At 39.3% G+C, this 22,384-nt stretch overlaps 1 protein-coding gene across 2 annotated transcripts in view; it reads right to left on the reverse strand.

Moving 5' to 3' along the window:
* The window catches only part of robo2 (roundabout, axon guidance receptor, homolog 2 (Drosophila)), a 289,279-nt gene that overhangs the window by 241,906 nt on the left and 24,989 nt on the right, over window positions 1-22,384 (reverse strand). Inside the window, exon 1 of one of the 2 annotated variants that reach the window (XM_061046941.1) lies at window positions 7,167-7,600. The exons of the other annotated variant lie outside the window; for it this stretch is intronic. Coding sequence (XP_060902924.1) covers window positions 7,167-7,290 — 124 coding nt within the window. The 5' untranslated portion in view covers window positions 7,291-7,600. Of the gene's footprint in view, window positions 1-7,166; window positions 7,601-22,384 lie in introns of those variants that run through there. 2 annotated transcript variants of the gene reach the window in all.

The following is a 22,384-nucleotide window of genomic DNA, read 5'->3' on the forward strand; positions in this document are numbered from 1 at the left end:
TCCTGACTGATTCACATTTGACACTTGAAGCGTGACATTGGTAACTTTGTGTTCATGGTGACATCATGAATTTATCCACAAAAACATTAGAGATATTTTGTTTTGTATGAATGTATAGCATCCGGTATTAATTATACCTAAAACTATTGCGTACAACAACTGAATCTAAGAATTTTAATTAAAAGTTTCATTGATAAAAGGAAAGAAATTTGAAGGTCAAAACGAACCATGAAGCTTAGTAATAAGGAACTAAGAAAAAGAAATAGCTCAAGGTCTACTTTGAAAACCCCGTCTGTAGAAAAGTGCTAACCAAATATAATCATGCAAAGACATTGCATTCTGACTAAAGCACTTAGCTGGGGTTTTTATTAGCTGATGGCCAATATCTATTAAAGACGACAATCTCTGTTGGTTAGGATAATACCAGTATGTTCCTGTAAGCCATGTTGCTGCATTAGACTGTTCCCGTTCTCTTTTTAAATGTGCAGCTCCATCCAGCACAGGCGGCCTTATCTACATCCCAGCTCTGGGCTGGCACATGGAGACGCTGTTGCTTGACACACCATATTGGACAAGACAGTAACATGGAACATTTAGAGGAGGATGGAGAGGGTAGCGTCGCACCAGGCTTGCCAGCTGTGATAATGATGTATAATTTAATTGAAGGCTGTGCTTCTATCCTCCATAGAACTCAAACTGCTCTTCTCTTGTCAATGCATTATTCAGACTAATGGTGACCCTGAAATAGAAAAAAGCTTCTTATCTCTTTAAAGTTTTATTGCAGAGAGCAAAGAGAGGTAAGGAGGTATATGGAGAGAAAGTGAGTTAGACTGAGGCCTAGAGTCAGAGATAAGGTAAAAAAGCTTACTGAGATATAGTTCTGTCTACAGACATGCTTTGTGAAGGATTTTTGTTTCTGACCATGACAGCGTCATCTTCTTGGCAACAGCTGAAAAATTCAATTGGGCAGACACAGTTATGATACTCTAGCCTGAGCTGCTGACACTTGCGAGGAAATAATAAAGATCTCAAATACAGGAAATGCCTCTGATTGCAAGTCGAAGAAACAGCCTTCCACACTCTTCACTGTACATGTTTTGCTGCTTTACAAATTGTGAAAAGCACTGTTTTAACCACAAAACTCTCGTTCCATCACATTCATCAGCATGACCAACGTCATCGTCTCTAGTGAGCAAAAGAGAAAGATATGGAGCGCAGAAAGGCAGCCATGCATACAGTATTACACGTGGACCGTCTTCACATGCGATCAGGCTGATACAACTTAAATGTAGCCAAGTCAGGGGATGACAGGGTGAAAGGGTCTTCGGCAGTAAAAGCCCCCCCACTTATATCCATCACACTATGTTGTCATATTTACAGTCTGAAATTCACCCAGAAGACACTGTTATTGTAAAGTGTCATTTATTAGAAATCAGCTTCATTAGAAGTCATGTGACTGGTATGTGGCAATTTTACTACGGCAAGCGGGTCGGGGGCTTGAGGGAAGAGGAGGAGCAAGTGCGATGCTCAGAAATGACACTTTACAAATTTACTAAATCTAATGCAACTCATTTGTACTTCCCTCATACAGAAAACAAGAAGATCTAGGTGTGACACTGAAATATGACACTTGGAAACTTTCAATGACAAATGACAAAACAACAATGTAAACAATAGACAGTTGAGCGTGCGGCTTAATAACATCTAAAAACAAAGTAAAATTGAATAAACTGGTTTGTGAAATTATTTGATGTTTTACGAATCTGTAGCTTAAAGACCTTCATAGTGATCCTCATGACCTTTCTCTCTACACTTTTGCATATGTTTTGGAAATGTTATCCTATAATTAGGCAAAAAAAAGGATGTAATACGATATTAACATTATTTGGAAAAAAAAAAAATTATACATTCAGGCGTGTTGGGGATCATTTCTGTATCAGTGAACTCTATTTCAAAGTAAACGTAGCTTCATAATAGTAATGTTTTCTCTTTAATTTCTCCAGCAAAAATGAAAACATTTAAACTAAACTGTTGTCTAGTTTGAAGTTGACACACATTCTGGCCAGTATCAGTGCATGACGTTGTTTGGAAGAAGATTACGTTTTTCAAATGAATTCATGATATGTTAATGTGATGGTAATTGTGTGTTCAGGATTCACAACATTTGTGTGCATGTGTCTTTTAAAATAGATGTTTGTCATCTTCCCCAATATCTTATAATAATACTGAGCAATGTTTAACACAGTCAGACCATATTTAGTTCCTTATCATTGGATTTGATTTTATTTGATAACAGCTCTCTCCCGCTCTAAATTGGGCAGGAAAAACATTTACCTGGAATTGACTCAATCCTGTTACCACTATATCTCTAATCTCACCCACACTTTGCAGCCTGTACACATGCACATTTATTTCTAACAAGATGTAGGCGTACAAAATGATAGCTAGTACATTGAAGACACTGAGTCTCCTCAACCTGCTGTGGCACAAAGCTTAATGATCTAATTTTATTGAAGGAGGAACAGCAGGCGTATTTTCTGCCGTTCTAGTCTTTTTCCTTCATTATTGAGTAATTATGAGGGAGTTAAGTCTGCTTTGTTATAGATGTTCTTGTTGACTGTCTTGTAAACATTTTATAGATTGAGAGATAGATAGATACTTTATTGATCGCGAGGGAAATTCAAAGCATCCAGTAGCAGGTTACAAAGACGTACATGACATGAAACATTTGTTACAAATTAACCACAAAACCGACGCCCCCCTCCCATACATATATATGGGAGGGGGAAAACAAGCAATTTGGCCTACATTTTGAATAATCATATATGGGATGGTACAAACTGGTTTTTCAGGGTTCCCACCAGTGAACCAAAGTGAGTCACAGTTTGTCAGCAAAATGTCACAGAACAGATAGAGTGAGTTATCCCTTGCTCTATGACAGCCACCACTGTGTTCCCTGCCCCAAGACACAAGTCAAAAGATATTAATTAAAAGCAATGGCAGTGATGTAATTTTTCTGCCAGGCTTCTGCCTAATTTTCCCCCCATTAGTTGAATAATATTTCTATCCCTGCAGCTAGGTCTGGATTAATGCTAGGACAAGGACATGAACGGCACAATGGTTGGGTCTGTTTACTTACATAAAGTAAGTAAACTTTAAGAGTCAAGTCTTCAGAAAATTATGCACACCATGTTGTGATATTTAAATACTAATATGTCAACATGCTGTAAGTGTCATCATTTTCCACCAGACAAAAACACACAAAGAAAAGGTCTCGAGCCACTCAAGGCAATCTTTTCCCAAAAATAAAATAAAAATTCATCCAAGCAGAAGATCTCTGAGCAATGATCAAATTAAGTCTAAACTTAATTGGTCCACGATGCAATAATGTGTTGTGTGTACACAGAGATACCAGACATGAGCATGAATCTTTACAGAATAAATATAAGTTAATTTAATGTGGGTCCTATTTAAAGCACATGAAAATACTGCCAAATGCAACATTACTCAACAAGACAAATTGAGCAACAAAAACAAGCAACCCAAGACAAACCAGTTAAGCCATATTTGCCACCCCATTAGAAAGTAAAAGAGGGCACACGGTATTATCTTCCATTGCAGAGCAAAGCTGTGTACGAGAACAATCAAAGCAAATTACCAAAACAAAAATGAATCAGAAGTTCTGTCAGTAAATACAACAGATATTAAAAAATGGCCAGTTTGAGGAACAATAACCATTTTAATTTCAATTAGACTTTGCTGTGTGGGGGCTTTATTTATAAACTTTTATGGTCACGTGACTGCTTGTGATTCCTGCTGTGTTTCACTTATGTTTAGTGGTGTCTCAGCAGCTACTTTAATGTGTACAAATGAAAACAATTATCCTTTAACAGTATAAGCCTCTCAAAATTAAGGTGGCCAATAATGACTTGATCATTAAATAGGGATTTTAATTAGTGGAGGTAAATTAAACAAATTCAATTAGAACTAAGGCAACCTCAATCTAGTAAAAGTTGTAAAGGATCATTTTCAGTTCAACTTAGATGGCTTCTTTATTCTTTCTCGTGGTCAAAGCGGCCCTGAAAAGCACTTAATTGCACAGTTATGCTGTACGTGCAAACACTGTGATGAACTAAGCAGTTTGGGGTGTTGTTCTGTAGCAGGCTACTCTATTCCTGTGTGAGTAGGAAGTGGTTGTATTAATTTCTGCACATCTCTACTGGTCCATAAATCTGATACTCTCTCACTCCCATCCCAAACGGTCACACACACACACACACACACACACACACACACACACACACACACACACACTGCAGTGGGAGATGTAGGAGGGTGAGAGGTATTTCTGTAATACGTGTTGGTCACTTCTTTTAACCATTACTCTTACCGACTGCCTCAGCAGGCCCCTGTTTAGTAAATCAGTTGTTGAGAACATTACGAAAAATGACCCTGTTTCTAAACCTGGGCTGGTGCATGTATCGTTTGTCTTTAGAGCTCTCTGTGAACACCGCCAGGTTTCTCTCCACCTGGTTCTGTCTGCACATTACCATTTATTGTAGTTTGCTAGGATTGTAATACATCCAATTGGATCCCCTCCCCCCCCCATCGCCCCTCGCACTTCAATCTCTGCTGCCCCTGATCTTGGCGCCTGTGTAATATTAGTCATGGAGACTCTCTCTGCAGGGTGCTATAAGAATATAACAGGAACAGTAATTTGCTGAATTCTTGGCGATGTCATCATGCAAAAGAAATTCACAAAGTTTGTGGATCAGAAGACCTTCAGAACTTGTGCTTCTCTCTCTACAGATGGGATGACAATAAATAACTCTGTTGCAACTTTCACCATACTGCAGCTGTTAACACCTGGTGTTAATCCACTGACTACCCACAGTCAGCATACAAAAAGCCTTGCAAGGTCAGCTAAAAAGTCAAAGTGAGCCACTGTGGTGCCACAGAATCATAAAAATACAAGACACTTATCTTTCAAAAATATCCATCTTTACCACCTATCCCATACCAGGGATCATGGATCAGTTATAGTTTTTGAAGAGGTCATGTTGCCTTATAGTGAAGAGGAAATGACCTTGAAATGGGTGTTTCAACAAGACAATGACCCCAAACACACCAATAAGCGAGCAGCATCTTGGTTCCAGACCAACAAGATTAAAGTTATGGAGTGGCCAGCCCGATCTCCGGACCTTAATCCAATAGAAAACGTGTGGGGTGACATCAAAAATGCTGTTTCTGAGGCAAAACCAAGAAATGCAGAGGAATAGTGGAATGGTAGTCTAATCGTCCTGGGCTGGAATACCTGTTCACAGATGCCAGAATTTGGTCGACTCCATGCAACACAAATGTGCAGCAGTTCTCAGAAACAGAGATCATACAACTAAATATTAGTTCAGTGATTCACAGGAAACCTAAATCTTCAAGCATTTTTTAGTTTATACAGTAAATGTTTGAGTTTGTAAAGAAAAATGCAGACACTGCAATTATTTTGAACAGCCTAATATTCCTTTTTCTTCACTTTATGTAAAGTAATCACAAATTTGATGATATGTTTCTTCATGTTTTGATTGGGAACGTGCAGTGTTCCCAATCAAAACATTACCCTTCTTAAACGTGTCTCATAAAACAATATTAAAAACGTAAGGTTACATTTCAGAATGTTGCTGTGGAATGATTTGTTGAACTGTGCAGCGTTAGGATGGAGTTTAATTACGCAAAGGAAGGTCACTGCCCTCCATTTAACAGGACGCCACTGATAGCTTGAATTTTGTACTCTGCTTTTACTCTTGGTTTACAGATTCCCAGTGATGTATTCCAACAAACAAATCAAATTGCAACCTTGAACACATATTTTCGCATTATTTTAGGTGATTCAGAAATTGGACCGAAAGTGTTTTTGTAAACACTCGAGCAAATTCAACCTTCATTTTCTCTCGTTCAATATATACGTGTGTCTTCAATTACAGGTTGTTATATCAACAGAAAAATCTGAAATTAATGTTTAAGAAATATTTCAGACTATGCAGACTCTTAACAGTTTCTACATATTTTAATTTAGCTATATTATCATATAAGGAAAACCTTTTCAATGTTTCAATTGGTAATATCAATTCAACTTGAGATCATGGTCAAAGTCATTCAGTTGGAACTTCTTTTTGGTAATGATGCATGTCCATGAGAAGTGTGAACACAGTATGGGGAGGGGTCAGAGAGATGCATCTGAACAAATGTACAGTAGAGAAAGGAGGAGGCAGAAGATGAGCAATAGCTAAGTGTCAAGGAATCATTAAAATAGATCGCGGCGCTAACCCTGCCTCTTTGAAGACGCTCACATCCCACAGAGCGTGAGCCTCGAGTGCTAACAATGCTGATAGGCTGCAGGGAGCATCTCTCAGCCTTCTCACTGAGCACTAGCACTAAGATTAGAGGTTCCTTTAATCCGACAAAGGGGATTAAATGCTACAAGAGAGGCGAGAGGACCGCTCCCACGGAGGGGCTGCGATGAATTATTAACACCTCTCTTCAAGACTGATGATCTAAGTCAGTCACCAAACATCACAGTTCTGAGACACTGGTGGAGGCATGTCCTGCCAACATTCCAGGAGGCACCAAAAAGATGTGATCTTGCTCCACACACCCTGACACTCATAGCAGGCGGTGTGTTATGAGTCGAATTTGAAGGGGTTTAAAAATCAAGCTTTATAGAACAATGTCAGAAGAGTAAAAGGGAGAGGAACACCCTAACATCTTTGAAAAACGTTAACTATATAGTGTTCAGTGTTAGATAGCTGTGCATAAGCTGTCACTGAAAAGTTAGACCAAACCAGCAGGGGAAAAACAGGTCAACTTCTTTTGTACACCTCAGCTGTTAAAGCTAATCATCATTTTTAAAACCAAATAAAAGGGTGGGAACATGATGTGTAAGTCAGCTATTTTAAATACATCTAAATATGTTGACACTAAACAATCAAGGTCAGTCTGTGACGAGAAAGTTTCAGCAAAATGTAACCCTGACACATCCAGTTTCACATGAAAGTGTCCTTCAAATCTTCAATCTTCAAAAAGAGCACACAGGTACAGCACATTCTAATGTCTCAAAATCAGATGTATAAAAATATAACAGATATAAGTCATCATTGCCCGTTATCACTTACCCCCCTTGTTCCATCTGCCTTTAGTCCTTGCCTGATAGGTAAGTTGGGGACAGCCAGACAGCACCAAGACAAAAAAAACAAGTTCAAACACAGAAAGAAATCCAGACTTTGCCCTGGAAAACATGTCCAAGAGTTGCTGGCAGCCGAGTCACTTTCACATGGCTGTGTTTCCTCCAAGAGCGGCGCGGCTGTGGCGCATGGTAACCCACGCGTGGGCTGTCATCATCAGTCACGCTGGTGTCAGCAGTGGGTCTGTAGTCCTACCATGCTGCTGTGTGATGCCCCGGCAGGGTGCTGGTCTTCACTGATGCTGGAGCTCCGAGTGGAGCCACATCTCTCCCTTCTGTAAGCCCTGCCTCAGCAGAGCGCACGGGAACCAGAGTGGAACACACAGCTTGCCACGCGACGGCACGGCTCAGCTTCAATCGGCACAGTGCATAGGAACTCGCTCTCACTCAAGCTCTCACACACACACACACACACACACTCCCTCTCTCTCTGTCTGTCTCTCTCACGCTCACTGCTGCCACCGCTGTCGATGCCGACGCTGCTGCTGAAGCTGCTGCTGAATTATTTCCTGCCCTCCTCACTCTGGGTTTCACAGGGAATTCTTTCCTCTGTGCTAAGTCTTTTGCTCAGACCTTCACATCACAGAGGAGACGAGAGATTGTAGCAAAATCTACCTTTTGCACTACAGAAAGGCTTCTATAGGGTTGTGATGGAATGAGGCTGTTTGGTAACAACAGGAAAGTAAACAGGGCAGAGGGAGACAAGGTTCATACTTGTGGAACTGTCCGTTATCAGGCAGACATTCTCAGGGAAATTGCATCCCTCTTGCCAAAGTAGGATGCTATGCTTAACTGGGGTCAATGGAGCAAGGATAGAAGGAGAGAGAGAGTGCCGGACAAAGAGAGTAGAAGATCAGACAGAAGTACTCTGGCAGGGAAATGGAAGAGTTACCCATCCCCCTTGCTGTGACAGCTCATCGTGAAAGAGTGCTAAGTTTCTCTATACCAGTGAAGATAAGCCATATAAGATTTGTACATTCTGTACACGCTTCTTAATACATCAAACATTTAAAACTGACATATAATCAGTGTGTCTATAGATATTTTTCAAACAGCACCTGAGTAAGCTCACCTCTTGAAGTAATTGTTGCAAATTGAGCTTGAATTGAAAAAAAATGTGTTTTTTTTCCAGTAGCAAAATTGCAAGAGTCAAATTCAGTTTAATAGTCGTAAACAGTCCAAAGGTCAAGGATTTCATTCTTTCATTGTATTTGATATAAAACTAAGTAAACAGTAACAGGCAACAGATATAAGATTGCTTTGTGGCTCAGAAAATGACAATAACAAAAATGAATTTTAAGCGCATTTGACAATTCTATAGGTTGACTAATAGATAACTCAAACAATAGGTAACACCACCTCATCAGCGTCTTTCTTCAGTTAGCAGCTGACGTATTTCTGCAGTAAATTGTTCACCTTTTAAGAGCCAGTGCAGGAAAATAACCACATTTTTTGAGCTGTGGAAAAGCTCAACTTCTCGAAATAGACATGTCAACAAACTTAAACTGTCCATATTACAAGATAACTTGAAAAGCACCTTCTGTTCGGACATGAAGGGTACCAGCAACAGTGCTCAAACAACATCTCAAGGTCGTTATGCTCACACGTTCATAAAACAAGCAGTAGTTTACAAGCAGGAGTATGAACAGGCTCTCTTGTACATACCATGACTTTAATGTCATAATTAGACATTCCAATGAAACCCATGATCAAGTCCATATTTTTTTACATACAGTGCAAATGAATATCTTGAATCCTATCATAATCACTTGCCACTTGCAGCCTCCCCTCTCCCATTCCTTCACGCTACCTAACTTTCGCTTCATAACTACCTGAACAACATCACCAGGAACTATAATTAAGCTTTCTGCACATGTGGAAGGTAATGTGTATTTTTTCTTCAACACCAGCAGGAGCATCTGTCTGCAATACACGTTTTCAGTGACAGATAAACAAGCACAATGTTTGCTTCTCTGGGCTATTACACAGTAGCTAGTACATAATTATAAAGTATGAGTCTCGTGTTAATTGAGTTTTGAAATTACAACGCAAAACTGTACAAGGCAAGGTAAACCTACTGCTGCAATATATCTTGCTGCATGTCTACACCTCTAAGTAGGAGTTTCCGTGAGTAGCCTGGAGCTTTTTGTGTTATACAGTAATACTCAGAGGTTTTCTTTGTGCATATAAAGAGCCTGGTGCAGTACCTAGGGCTCAAAATTTGAATGTTGCAGGCAAGGCTATAAACCAGATAGTTAAGTTGCAAGCGAATAGTGCTTTAAAGGCAGAAGTGTTGTCACAACAGCAGCACACTAATAGGGCTTTCACACTTGCAGAATACTCCTTAAAAACTAATACAGCTCCTCCTCTTAAAAAGAGGAGGAGAATGCAAACAGCCAAATTGTTTGCTTAGGCTTCACTGAGAATTTTCCTGCCAGACCCCTAGTATTTTTTCCGCTCCAAATCCGAGTCAGCTGATGTGAGAATACAGCAGGATATTATTTGGAGAATTCACCTCGAGCCAATGGGAGAGGGGAGTGACATTTATATAGCGTGACTGATGCATGGTACATAGAGTGTATACATGCAACAACTTTGCTCTCTGTGCACTTAAATAAACGGCTGTATAATGTTTTCTGTTCGCCATTATGTTGTTCTCCGCTCTTTTGTTGATGTTTTCATTCTGTTAAACTACAAATAGCATTGATTTAAAGGCAAATATATATCATTATAGTATAGAGGACTCTGTTGCTTCATCCACTACTTCAGTGTCGTTTTTTTCTTACATCACATCTTACCTCAGGAGATTCCCTGCCCCCCCTCCCGTCTGACAGGGATAATCTCAAACTGTGAGGTGCATATGTGAACAGCCAGGTCAGGAGAATATCCAGAGCAGTTCTGAAATGATTTAGATATTTTCAGGAGTGCATATATGAAAACGGTTTATGTGTGTATGCATACCTTTAATGGGAAAACTCTTGTTCCCACACTGAGCACCAAAGTCATCCAAATGCTACATCAAAGAGTTGAGACTTACTTTATTTTACAAAGGCAAAACTAATCTAAGAGCTAAAGCATCACACACCCTTTAATCTAAGCTAAATGAAAAAAAAAAAGTATGAATCTGTAGAAGGTGTATTCAAAATGTGTGGAAAAAGTCCTGAAAAAGAGTTCAGAAACAGCAAAACAGCACAGACGTTCCAAAAACAAACTGTGTGTGTGTGTGTGTGTGTGTGTGTGTGTGTGTGTGTGTGTCAGAGATGGATAAAAGGGATCAAATTTGATCTGTGCTGCCTTTTGTGTAAAATTAGTTCACACGGATATAAATCTGTTGAAGTGTAGCTAGAATTAGCATTCAGTGTCTTTGTCTAAGGTCCCTTTGAGCCCATTACTTCACTATTCAAACTTGTTTTTGCTTCCAAATGCTTTCTATTTAATACCATCCTTAGCCACATAATTGGGGAGAGGAGTGGGAATAAGAGGGATAAGAGGGATAAGAGGGGAACCTGTGCAGGGTATGATAATCATTTAAGGAAAATGCACAGAAATGAATGCACAGGAATATTGTTGATTGGTTAACTGTCACCAAAACAGTCACTTCTATTATTGAAGGAGTAAAGCGGAGTAAAGCGGAGTGAAGTGGTGGGGATGTGGGAACCCCTACATCCATGCTGGTAAGTCTGAAAGCTTATCACCCCCAGACAAGAGCCCCTTGGTTAAATATGGTCAAGCAGGAGAGGAGCCCAGCTTCAGCAGTGATGGGGTGCAGGACAGCGATAAGGATGAAGCTCTACTGGGCGAGATGGGGGAGTGAGGCAAGGGGCCCCGGGCTGAGAAACTCAGCCAACAGCAACGCTCATTCCAGCTCTTGCTGGCTAAACCTCTTAAAAAATTTACACATAGGCATTCACCATACTCAGCAAATATAGGTTACAGCATGGGTGTGTTTTGTGTGTCTTCAGTGTTACTGTGCATGTGTGCGATAGTAGGCAGAGCATATTTGCACGTCTTACCAGTGAGCCCAGAATGGAGAGAGTGAGTGCGTGTAGAGAAGAAAGAGCTGAAGAGAAGGCGAGAAAAAACAGAGTGAGAAGGAGAGAGAGAAAGAGAGAAAATGTCTTCTTGATGTGTCTTCCGGTGCCGGCCTCTTGAAAACCCACCATGAAATTTGCTTTTTCACAGGAAGTGACAGAGCGAGCACCATGAATTGATCCCCTGATGGAGATCTGGCTCTTTGTGTAGTCATTTTCTGCTCTGCGCATCTGCCTGCCCAGATACTGGATAATCTACTCGCTCGCGGCATTCCTAATCCAGCCATCCATCCCCATTCACTCCGCCCATGTGTGTCCCAGCACAGGACAGGGGTGTAGTTTGGAAGTATATAATGGAATAGATTTTGTTGTTTGTCTCTCTCTAAATGACTGTTGTGCAGCAGTGAAATGATTATTTCTCCTGCAATGCTTCTCTCTGGGTAATGATTAACAATCTAATGATGATTTACAAAAATCAGAGCCCAGTCACTTTCAACCTGATTGCCATTGGTGAAACTTTTCTTTATTTCCAGGTTTGTGTCCTTTCCTTAATTTTTAAGTCACCAATATTGGCTTAGAAAATTAATTTAACTGGCATGGATATCCTATCTTTGTTTGTATTTTCGTGTCAGTTTTCATTAAAAGTGTATAGATTATATGGTCAACAAAGCCACATACTTGAATAAAGCATTCCCTCCAGTATGGCTTCTGGCAACCAAATGCTAAAGATCATAAGCAGATTATGGCTTTGTCAGCCAATTCAAGTGAACAAGCCAGAGTAGGAAAGCAGTGCTGGTCTGTCGGATGAATATTCACTAGGAAAACTGGGAATCAAAACAGATTGGAAAGCAGCTGTAAAAATGACTGTGGTTTGATTTTGATCAAAAAAGGTAATTCCAGATGGTATTTACAAAATCACTCACAAAAAACATTCCTATAAATTAACTGGTATATGATTTCCTCCTGAATAAGTAGGCATCCAATAATTACTGCAATTGTAGAAAGCAAATGTATGTGCGCCCTTTGAACTCAAAATAGATGATCTAATTTTGAAAGTAATCAAAAATGTATTGTGTTCTGCACCTTCATAACATGCTGTACTAAACAGCTCTTCAATCAAACGGCTGGTTCCTGCATCCATATGCAAATGTTATAACCACTCAGAAACAGGCTGGGCTTGTTATAATGTACAGGAAAACAGGGGCGCTAGCTGAAGGTGCAATTACATCGGGAATAAATTCCTTTACAATCAATCCTTTATACTGTATAAACTTGGACAGAATGTGTCTACCAATGGTCCCGCAAGTCAAAGAACAGAGAGGTAATAAGAATCAGAATGAGTTAGTGATGGCTGTCATAAAATATGGCAGGGGCTTCTATTTACAACCTGTAATAAAACCGCCTCTGCCGCGATTTATGGAGATGCTTGCCCCACAGAGCTAAACCCTTTTTGCCAAGGGCAAGTTAATAACCTCCATGGAGCATTCTGAATATATTGGCAGATGGACATTTTGTCTAATAGAGCATTGCAAACTGGAAATCAGGCGCTAAAAAAAGCAACAGTGCGCTGCTTATGTGGTATTCTGGTGGCAGCATGGCTCCAGCCTGAGGCTTTCCTTCATCTCACAGACCCACCCAAACTGTTACTGCTCCCCTTCACACCAGACAACTTTCTGCCTCCCAACAGCTAACAGGCAACAGTAAAATCTTATTTATGGGATCACACTCTTGAGTTATGGACAAAATGTGACACAAAACATGGAATTAACTGATATATTGGATGGACATCCATTACACAGCTGCATCAAGTGATTTTGTTTTGTTTGTTGTTTCTTTTATCTAAACAGGTTGCTGAGTAGGCATACGATTAATGTTAGTGTTGGTTTAATGAAGTGATTTTAACTCAAGGTTTATTAGCTAGCTTTTAACCTATGATTCATGATGGAGTTTGCACAGTTGTCATGGAGATGTTACAAATATCATCACATGACCTCAGTAATAACTTTAGAGACTGACAGATGTTTTAGTAGGTTTTAATGAGTTTGGCCTTCAGTAATAAAGGCCAGAGTAACATCAGTGGTTTGTGTTTTAAATGATTAATTTTCCTACTTCTTTTGTGCAAATAGCTCAAGCATTTGAAACTTCCACTCTGATGAAAAGTTGCTGTTCATTTTTTTGGTGTCTTTTCATCAAGTTCATATTAGCCTCTAATGGACTGGAGAAATACTCAATTCACTGAGTCACTGAAACTCCTGGCAACTATAAAGTGGTGTATGTTTCCGTGCATGTACGTCTAAGTGAGAACATAAGACTGAAGCAATACTACTTTGGATTTGTTTACATGTTCATCAAAAAGTACTGCATGAGGCCAATATACTGATTTAACTGGTGCTATACAAAGTACAGAGAAGAGACTTACAAGACATTTAATTATTTCATGCTAATGAATGAACAATAGTGTTTGTGGGGGATGGGGGGGGGGGGGGTGCTTGTTGTATTACCGTAATGTCAAATGTTCTATATGGCCGGATTTCTGAGATTTAAATGGCAGTCAGAAAAAAGAATGGAGCACAAACTCTGTACAGGAGGGCAGAGTTTTACATCACTTCGTTAGTGTTTGTACTTAAATTTAGTCACTCAGAAGTTGTCAATCACTTATGATAAACTGCAGACTTATCCTAACAAATTAGCCTATGAAATTATGAAGATATCTTACAGCCACATATTAAACTGTTACGTTCTCAGTCTCAACAGTAGCTGCCGAGAAACCCATAGAATCTCACACATTGATACAGACAAATGTCGATTTCGAAATAAGTTATCAATTTTAAATGGGCCAATGAAAACCAGGTTTGAATCCCACCTGTGGCTCCTTTCCCGCAAGTAATTCCCAACTCTCTCTCTCCCTGATTTCCGGCTCTATCCACTGTCCTAGCTCTCCATTAAAAGGCACAAAAAGCCCAAAAATGAATACATATTTTTTTAAAAGCAACATGTTTAACTGTAATTCAACTCTGGGCAAAACAACTTCTGGCTGTCATCTTCAAATTCAGATGAACATGACATTACATTTAGTTCATATTCTACTGTTTTATATCATATAGGTAAAAATAACAGCCCAGTGAGTTAGTTCAATTATCAGGACTTTAAAAACAGTTGTATTTTCATGAACTTTATTAATCCAGTGGAAAATTACAGATCCCCTACTCAGGTTTTGTGTTTGCTGAAAGCACAAAGAGTACCCGTAGACATGCACTGATTCACAGAGAGATGTCAGAGTGAGGGGGGTACACAGGGACTGGTGCCCTGAGCAGTTGGGGGTTTGGTGCCTTGCCCTAGGGCTCCTTGGCAATACTCAGGAAGTTAACTTTACCCTCTCTAGCTAGCAGTCACAATTTACATACTGGGTCTGGGACATGATCCAACGACCGTCCAGCTGCTTGCCTCCCCCAACGACATAATGAACAATCATGAAAACATCAATAACTGTTTTAGGTCCTACACTACATTTTAACCTCTTCAACACATCAAAAATATGTTATTTGTGTAGATTTCTAGAATTTACTACTACTTACTGTACAGACACACAGCACAGAACATCAATCCATTCAGCATACCATCAACTGGTGCATCAAGTAGAAAAGAGCCAGAATAGGCAATGTTGTGGAAAGGTGAGAAATGGGCTGTATTTATCTGAAGTCGATTTGCTACTAGACATAAATCACTACCTCAGTTTAGCTTTGGGCTGTTGCACAGTCTCATTCATTTGAATAGTGTATATTTGCAAACTACTAGACTGTTGGCCAATCGATCATCAGCTGTATACAGTCCAGAGGCTTGTTTGCTATGAGAATATAAAGTAACTTCACTGTGGTTATTCATTATCAAGCACAAAATAACTACTGCAGAAATACCAAAAGGTGGTCTGGGATCAACAAGAGAAGCTCTGTTAATTGAACACACCCAAAGAATTGTGGGAGTGTATTTTAGTCAGATGGGTGGAGAGAGATGTAGAGTCTCTCGGACTAACTTTCTGGAGGTGTTAACAAAATGAGATCTCATGCTGCTGCAGAGGCGTAGGAGAGACTGCCAGTAGATTGAAAGCTATACACATCCATTACCCCATATCATCAGCAACAATCACATCATCTCGCAGACTCTTCCAGGGAGACTTTAGCCCCTTCAGGCTTTATAGGAGCTGCCAGACTGGCATCTGTACAGTCAGACAAGCCTACAGCTCATTCTTCCATTTCAGTAACACTTTTGATCACTGCAAATTGAATGAGTATAATAAGCCAGTCAATATGAAATCTACCCCCTTAGATTTAGTTCAGAATATGAGTGTGCAGAAATAACAGCAGGAGACAAATACACTCAGTGAAGTCAGGTGTTCCCATAATGATATTCGTTCCCCCCTGCACATTTTTGCTCTCTTCCAGAAAATAGGATCACTTTCCATATGATGAACAAAATTTAGTCTTCTACCGTTGACTTATTCACACATACAGGGGGCATAATGAAAATGTGTCTGCTTTTAACACATTTGTGGAAGAGCCTGCTTTTTTAAATCTGACTGATAAGCATCAGTACTTAAGCATAAGTAGCTCTTCTCCTGATTGACATGCCAATACTAACGTTCACTAAACTGTGAGTGAGGCATTTTGGAACACACATATGTTTAATGTAAAAGGGCTGAACTGATAAAAAGACGTTTTAGTCTTCCAAACACTCAAAAAGCTTTCTACACTAGTTATAACATTCCCCTTTTGACACACACATACACTACTGAAGTTCCATTCAAGGACACTGATCAGCTTATCATTCACACACATTCATAGCCAGGGCCATCTCTTTGCTGGAAATTTGGTGTTCAGTACCTTGCTCAAGGACATTTAGCATGAAGACAGGGTTAGCCGGGGATCAAACCCCTAACCTTCCTATTGGAGGCTGACCACCTCTACCTCTGAGGCACGTCTGCCCAATATTTTCAGATGTATACAGGTCAGCCCAGTGGAAACACACTTTCTTAGCTTGTGCATTTTCTAACATTTGCACAAGCTGATTTAAATAAACAGGAGTCTTCCAAACTAACGCTGTCACAACAGTTTCTTCAATTTTTTTTTTTATTTTTTTTTTTTTACTGTCTTAGAGAATGACAGTTGACACAAAAATATGGATTTCAGCATTGCACTTCAGTAATGAGGTGCACAATATATTGCAGGGCTATGACTAAAGATCTTTGATTAATCAAACTCTCAATCAATTATTGGATGATTAAAATATCAGGAAAATGTGAAAGACAGGAATTATTTATAAAACATTGTTTTGTACAGCAGTCTTAACTCCAAATATATTCACTAAATATCTTCATATTGTCTAAGTGATTGTCAAAATTATGGGAAACTATTTAAAAAAATTATCAGCTAAACAATTATTCAATTAATTGTTTCCGCAATATTTGAGGCTTTTGAAAAAACAAGTCATATTTTTAATTTTTTTTAGGACAGTGCACATTAATCAACATATCAGCAAATATGCCTGAATTAGCACAACAACGTAATATCATTGAGCTGGTACTTACAAAAAACATTATCTATTCTCTTTTTAATTTGTCATCTGCTGGTTCAAATATGATTTGCCATAACTTATCCATCCTTAATTTAGTTGGGAACCAGCTGACTAGAAGTAGAAGTAACAATTCACAGGTACATGATGGCCTTTACAACTTGGACAACATATTTTAAACTGCAGCTCTTCTCCGTGTTTTGTACTTGTAATCTATTCTTTGCAGTATCAGGTTTGAAATATTGTCCAGGTATTTCTTTTTTTCCTTTCAAAGTTTAACTGATATGCTATGATTAGGAAAATACATAACCACTTCTATTGTGGAGGCATGACCTAGTGTTGGTTCCTGTATAACAGCGGAAAACAAATCCCTAACACATAATTCCTATTCAGATCCCTTCAAGAGGAAGCAGAAAGGTCAATCCACTGACCTATAGAATAACTCTCAGGGGAACTAAAGGTTCAGCTCCACAATACCCCAACCTTCAACTCATCAAACAAACAGAGAGAGGGATAGAAAATACGAGTGTGAGAGAGAGAGAGAGAGAGAGAGAGAGAGAGAGAGAGCTGGGTTGCATGGGCCCATTGCTCTCGGGAGTACTGTTGGGCATTAAATCTGCCTGCCGATGAGAAAGAGTGGCAGCCACTCAGCTCCGGGGCCTCGAAAGACATTTTAAATTTTGTTGGGATGACATGTCCCGTCCACCTCTCAGACCATGCTGGCAGGGCCGACAGTAAGCAAGCTTTCATGAGTCCTACTTGAAGGCTGCAGAAAGTCTGTTGAAACTCAACTGCAAATGTGGGTCTGTACATTTGTGTAATCTTATTTTTTTTTGTGTCTTATATTAAAGTCCTTGTTTACAAATAAATTAAATAATAAATTTGATGCTCAACAAACAGCTGAGACTTAGCCATGAATTTAATTTGCCGACACAAAGCTGACCACACTGCATTTATCACATGGCCTGCAGTGATGATACAAGGCTGAATATGAATGTTTTGGAGATAAATTGCTTGTCAACTGGTCATAGCTGGCTGCAAGCTGATGCTCATGAGTCTGTTGTGTGTTTGTCCCTGGCTGCACCTCTACTTGTTGTACAGACATGTCAACATGTTTTCCCTGTGGTAGACAGCTATTATTTACCTTTCTCCTACAACATATCTTGATGCTACAGAGATTTGGAGTGTGACAGAGTGTAACAGTGGAGGTGGCAGATAGAACATACATGTAAAACAAAGGGCCTGTTTAAAATTGCATTGTGTTGATCGGCAATGATCGATACAGGGAGTATAAGTTATATAAAGAATGTATGTTCTCATGTGATATCAAGTCCCAAAGACACATACGTCTCATTATTAACTGCAAAGACTGCACTATGCCATCAGCTTACAGGGCAGGGAAGTCAAGAGAGTGCTGTAGTTCGCCGGTAAGCTACAGGAGGTGGACAGGTGTTCAGGACCGCAGCCTGGTAGAAATAAGTTCACTGCAAGAGAGTGGGCAGATCATAACAGTGAAACAGAAGGATGCCAGCAAATCACTTTACACTTACCAGGGTTAAGACGTTAAGACGTTTCCCAGGTTCTATGACTCCACAGTGCACCAAAGTAGAAAACTCCACACAACATTTCAATCCAATTCAAAAGCTCTTTTGAGATTGGTTATAACTTACTTTGCAGGACATGTGTTTCTTGTTCATCAATCTGTAAGTATGCACACACTGAATGTTAACACAGATTCATTCATCTATCTGAGAGCTCCCCATCACCAGTTTAACTTAGTTGACTAAAATTGTCTAAAAGACTAGCGATCCATGGGATGGTAAAGGAAAAACGATAATTCTTGTGACAAGAATTAAGAGACCTTATTGGTGTGCAATCCTGTTAGGACACCTTACATGTTTTTATTCTAGTTTAACATTTAAAAGTTGAAGATATGAACACTAGATAAAACCAAAACAGTTGCTTTGGAAGTTATGTATGGCACATTTAAAATGATCTATAGAGCACCGATCAAGTGTTTAATGATTTAGTAACTGCAGATTAGAAGGGCAAAAGGCCGACACAGAAACCTTGTATTATGAAAATATTTATTCATGAAGATATCCAATGTCATCTGAAACAAATGTTTAACTATGTTTAACTGTTTAATCAGATAATGGCCCTTTTTAAGCATCTTAAAATGGTGTTGCTGATATTTGCAAGGTAGGGAGTAATTTTCAAAAAAGATCAACTGCAAGCTTTTCCTTCAACGTGTTCACTGAAATAACTTTCCTTGAAGGTTAGCCAAATTATTAAGGGAAATGTACTGGTGCATTGATGGACAGAGGCATAACATCTTACAATAGTACTTAATTTGATTAAAGAGACAAGCAGATGTGATTAAGACGCTTCTGATTGTGCTGTCAGTCTTCCAAATGGACAGGACCTTGGTGCTCACCTCTCTGCCATTCCAGTCCAAATGGCTGGGTGTGGAGATGTGTCCCCACATTTCCAGCACTCACTCATTTTAAAGACCCCTCAGCTCATCACTAAATCTTCCTCGGCCCATCTGGGGATAAGGTTTTATATAGGACAGAAGTCCACTCAGGCTAGCCATCACCTTTACAGTCCTTACTGATACAGTGTGCCATAAGCATTAACACCAGCTGAGAAATCGAAGATGAGCTTGAGATACTGATATAGGAGAGGTATAACACTGTGTATTATAAAAGTGCATTTTTAAACAGTTTTTGATTTTTGATTTTTTTTTGCATCACTCTACCAAACATTTACAGCTGCCAATAAGGCTTTGGTCATCTAAGTTATAAAACATGATACTGTTTACTTTAGAACTACAAGTCAACTATCTATAGTGAACACTTGCAGATCAAGCCCACCTCATGAACTCTTAAGCCCTTCCTGTTGGATTTATTTTTTCCTAAAGATCTTAAATTTCCTCATAGCTGAGCGCTGTATTGGCATATTGTGTGTATTCTATGTAATGATAGGGACTACTATTTTGCCCATAGGTATTGCACTCTTCATTGTGTTTGTAAAAGATGCAACTGCAACGAACATTTGTCTTTGTGGTGTTTTTTGTGCCATGTATGACTTATTACACAATATTGGCATCATTAGTTATTCTCATGCTGTTATTATTTGAACTCTAAGACCTGCAGCAGAGTTTGTTGATAAATGGCATGTCCATATGTTGTTTGTTCACAAACAAACTCAGCAGAACAGCAATTAATCAAATTAAATTGAAAAGCTAAGCTTATTAATTATTATGACATTATGTTGGGCACAAAAAATAAATGGAAAACATTGAGACTTGGCAGACAAAATATGCTCCAACGCTTGGATGAAACAAAACAAAATTCCAAGAGAGGAAGAACAAATAAACAGAGTATAGCCATGTTCAACAATACCAAATGTGTTTAAGACTCGTTTACAAGCAGAAGCTGTTATACTAGGACAGTAGTTCTTTATATGTTGGTTATGAAAAACATGAATTACAGGTATTCAGGATTTCAAAAGCCAACAAAGCTTTGTCAAATTTATAGAGTTAAAATTTTCCAAATGGAATATCAAAGTCAGTATGTGTCAAATTGTGACTCCTTTGCATATTTTGCCCATTTTATTAACAATTTTAAGTCTACAGGATTTGTGTTTTTGATATATTTGTATTAAACATCCGAAAAAGGTCCAGAGGGACCGAAATGTTTTCTTTTTTTTGTAATAGATGATGATGTTGAGCAAGAGCAGTGTACAGGATTATCTCCTTTCTATACTTGACCTAATGCAAATCTAGAGGTGCTTAAATAAACTGAAACACTCCCCCCCCCCCCAAAAAAAAAAAACCTGATCTAACAGCATGGCCAATAGTGAAAAACACTGGCAATTGGTATGGTTGATTACAAAAATGTCTTTACAGCATTTTCTTCTGACCAGCCTCCAATAGTTTTTTAATCAACACATTGAGAGACACAATATAAATATTCAAATCCATGTGATCAATGAGTCAATGACTTTGTGATTGGGTTTAGTTTGACACATTAATGGCCCTGACTAGCTATCTTAAGGTATGAAGCCGAAGAAAACAAGGGAGTAGAGGAGAGTGTCCTGGAATGAGGGCAACTTAGGATACAGATGAGACGGATAAACATTGTGGGAGGATATGCTATGCCAAGCAGACATGTGAAGCAGCTACATGATTAACCCTGTATTGGTGATACACGTCAGTGAGTCAATGAGAAGGTGAGGGAGAGGAGAAAGAGTGACAGCAGACAAGTAGAGGAGAGAGACACAGGAAGTGTCAGCGTTGCTTTAGACGGCAAACAGAAACACAGGCTGACAGGTGAACCCGTGAGGATTGACCGGCCTACATCCAGCTGTCAGTGAGAGCTCATCTGGCACCAGCAGAGCTTATGTGTCAAACAGGAGAAAGGACAGGAGGATCCCCGCATATGGCCGCACATGTACAGCTGTGGCCCGGCCCCACACTAAGCAGCTTTAATGAGCAACATGTAGCAACAACAGAGGACACAAGGACATGTGAGTGATTATCATCTCACACACGGCGGTGTTCAAGTGGATGACACGTCTGCACAGAAAATCCGTTTTGACAATGTGTGCAGCTTGGATTCTGCATGGAAGATTTTCAAAACGCTTGTGAATTCCAAAGTTGTTTTTATAAAAGACAGAGGGATAGGAAAGGGAGAAATGAAAACCTACCCTCCTGATAAAACTGAGCACACTTTCTTCATGGGTGCAGGGCAAACAAATAAAAATCCATGGGCCTGTGGAAGGCCACTGCTCTACAGCCTTTCATGTCCTGTCACAACTGAATTTAAAATGTCTTTAATAAGGGTTCCATAGAAAAATCTTAGAAAAAGCAGATTTTAGTTTATGAAGCTATTTAGCCTCACACTTGACAGCTCATAGCTGAGTATGCACCTTAGTCTTGCTGACTTTCAAAAGGTTGTGTTTGCATTAGTGCTCACACAGAATAGCATTACAGTTAACCTATGCAGTTCTGCATACTAGGTCAAATAAAACATGAAATGGAAGATGTGTATTGATGGGTATCTTTTGGAATCGATTGATTTTAATCAGAATTGATAGTTGATTCAATTAATATAAGATATACTCTATTTTCTGGGTGATATCAGTGTACTGTATTCCAAACCATTTACTAGTGTGTTTATTACAACAGAACTTGCAATTCAGCTAGTACACTGTCTTTTTATTTTAAAACATTGACAGAACTTTTCTATAAACATTTTGCAGTCTTGTTTTGCTAAAATAATGCTTTGTGTGAAAAGGGCAGAAAAAAATGTAAATAAAAAAACAAGAACTGTAGACATAACATGGACAAATTCTGAGCCATGTTTTGCTGATAAACTACAATTATTGCCTCGTGAACAGCAGTGCTACTGGAGTGTCTAGATACTTTTGTAAGGTCAGACTGTCACTTTGGAGTTAGGCAAGCTGATGGGTTGGCCAAAGAGTGTCAGTTGGAAGGCCATCATGAACTCTTTAATGTCTCTGGTGGGCTGCTGTCAGATTTCAGGTT

The sequence above is a fragment of the Labrus mixtus genome, chromosome 9, assembly GCF_963584025.1.
Source record: "Labrus mixtus chromosome 9, fLabMix1.1, whole genome shotgun sequence".
NCBI classification, from domain to species: Eukaryota; Metazoa; Chordata; class Actinopteri; order Labriformes; family Labridae; genus Labrus; species Labrus mixtus.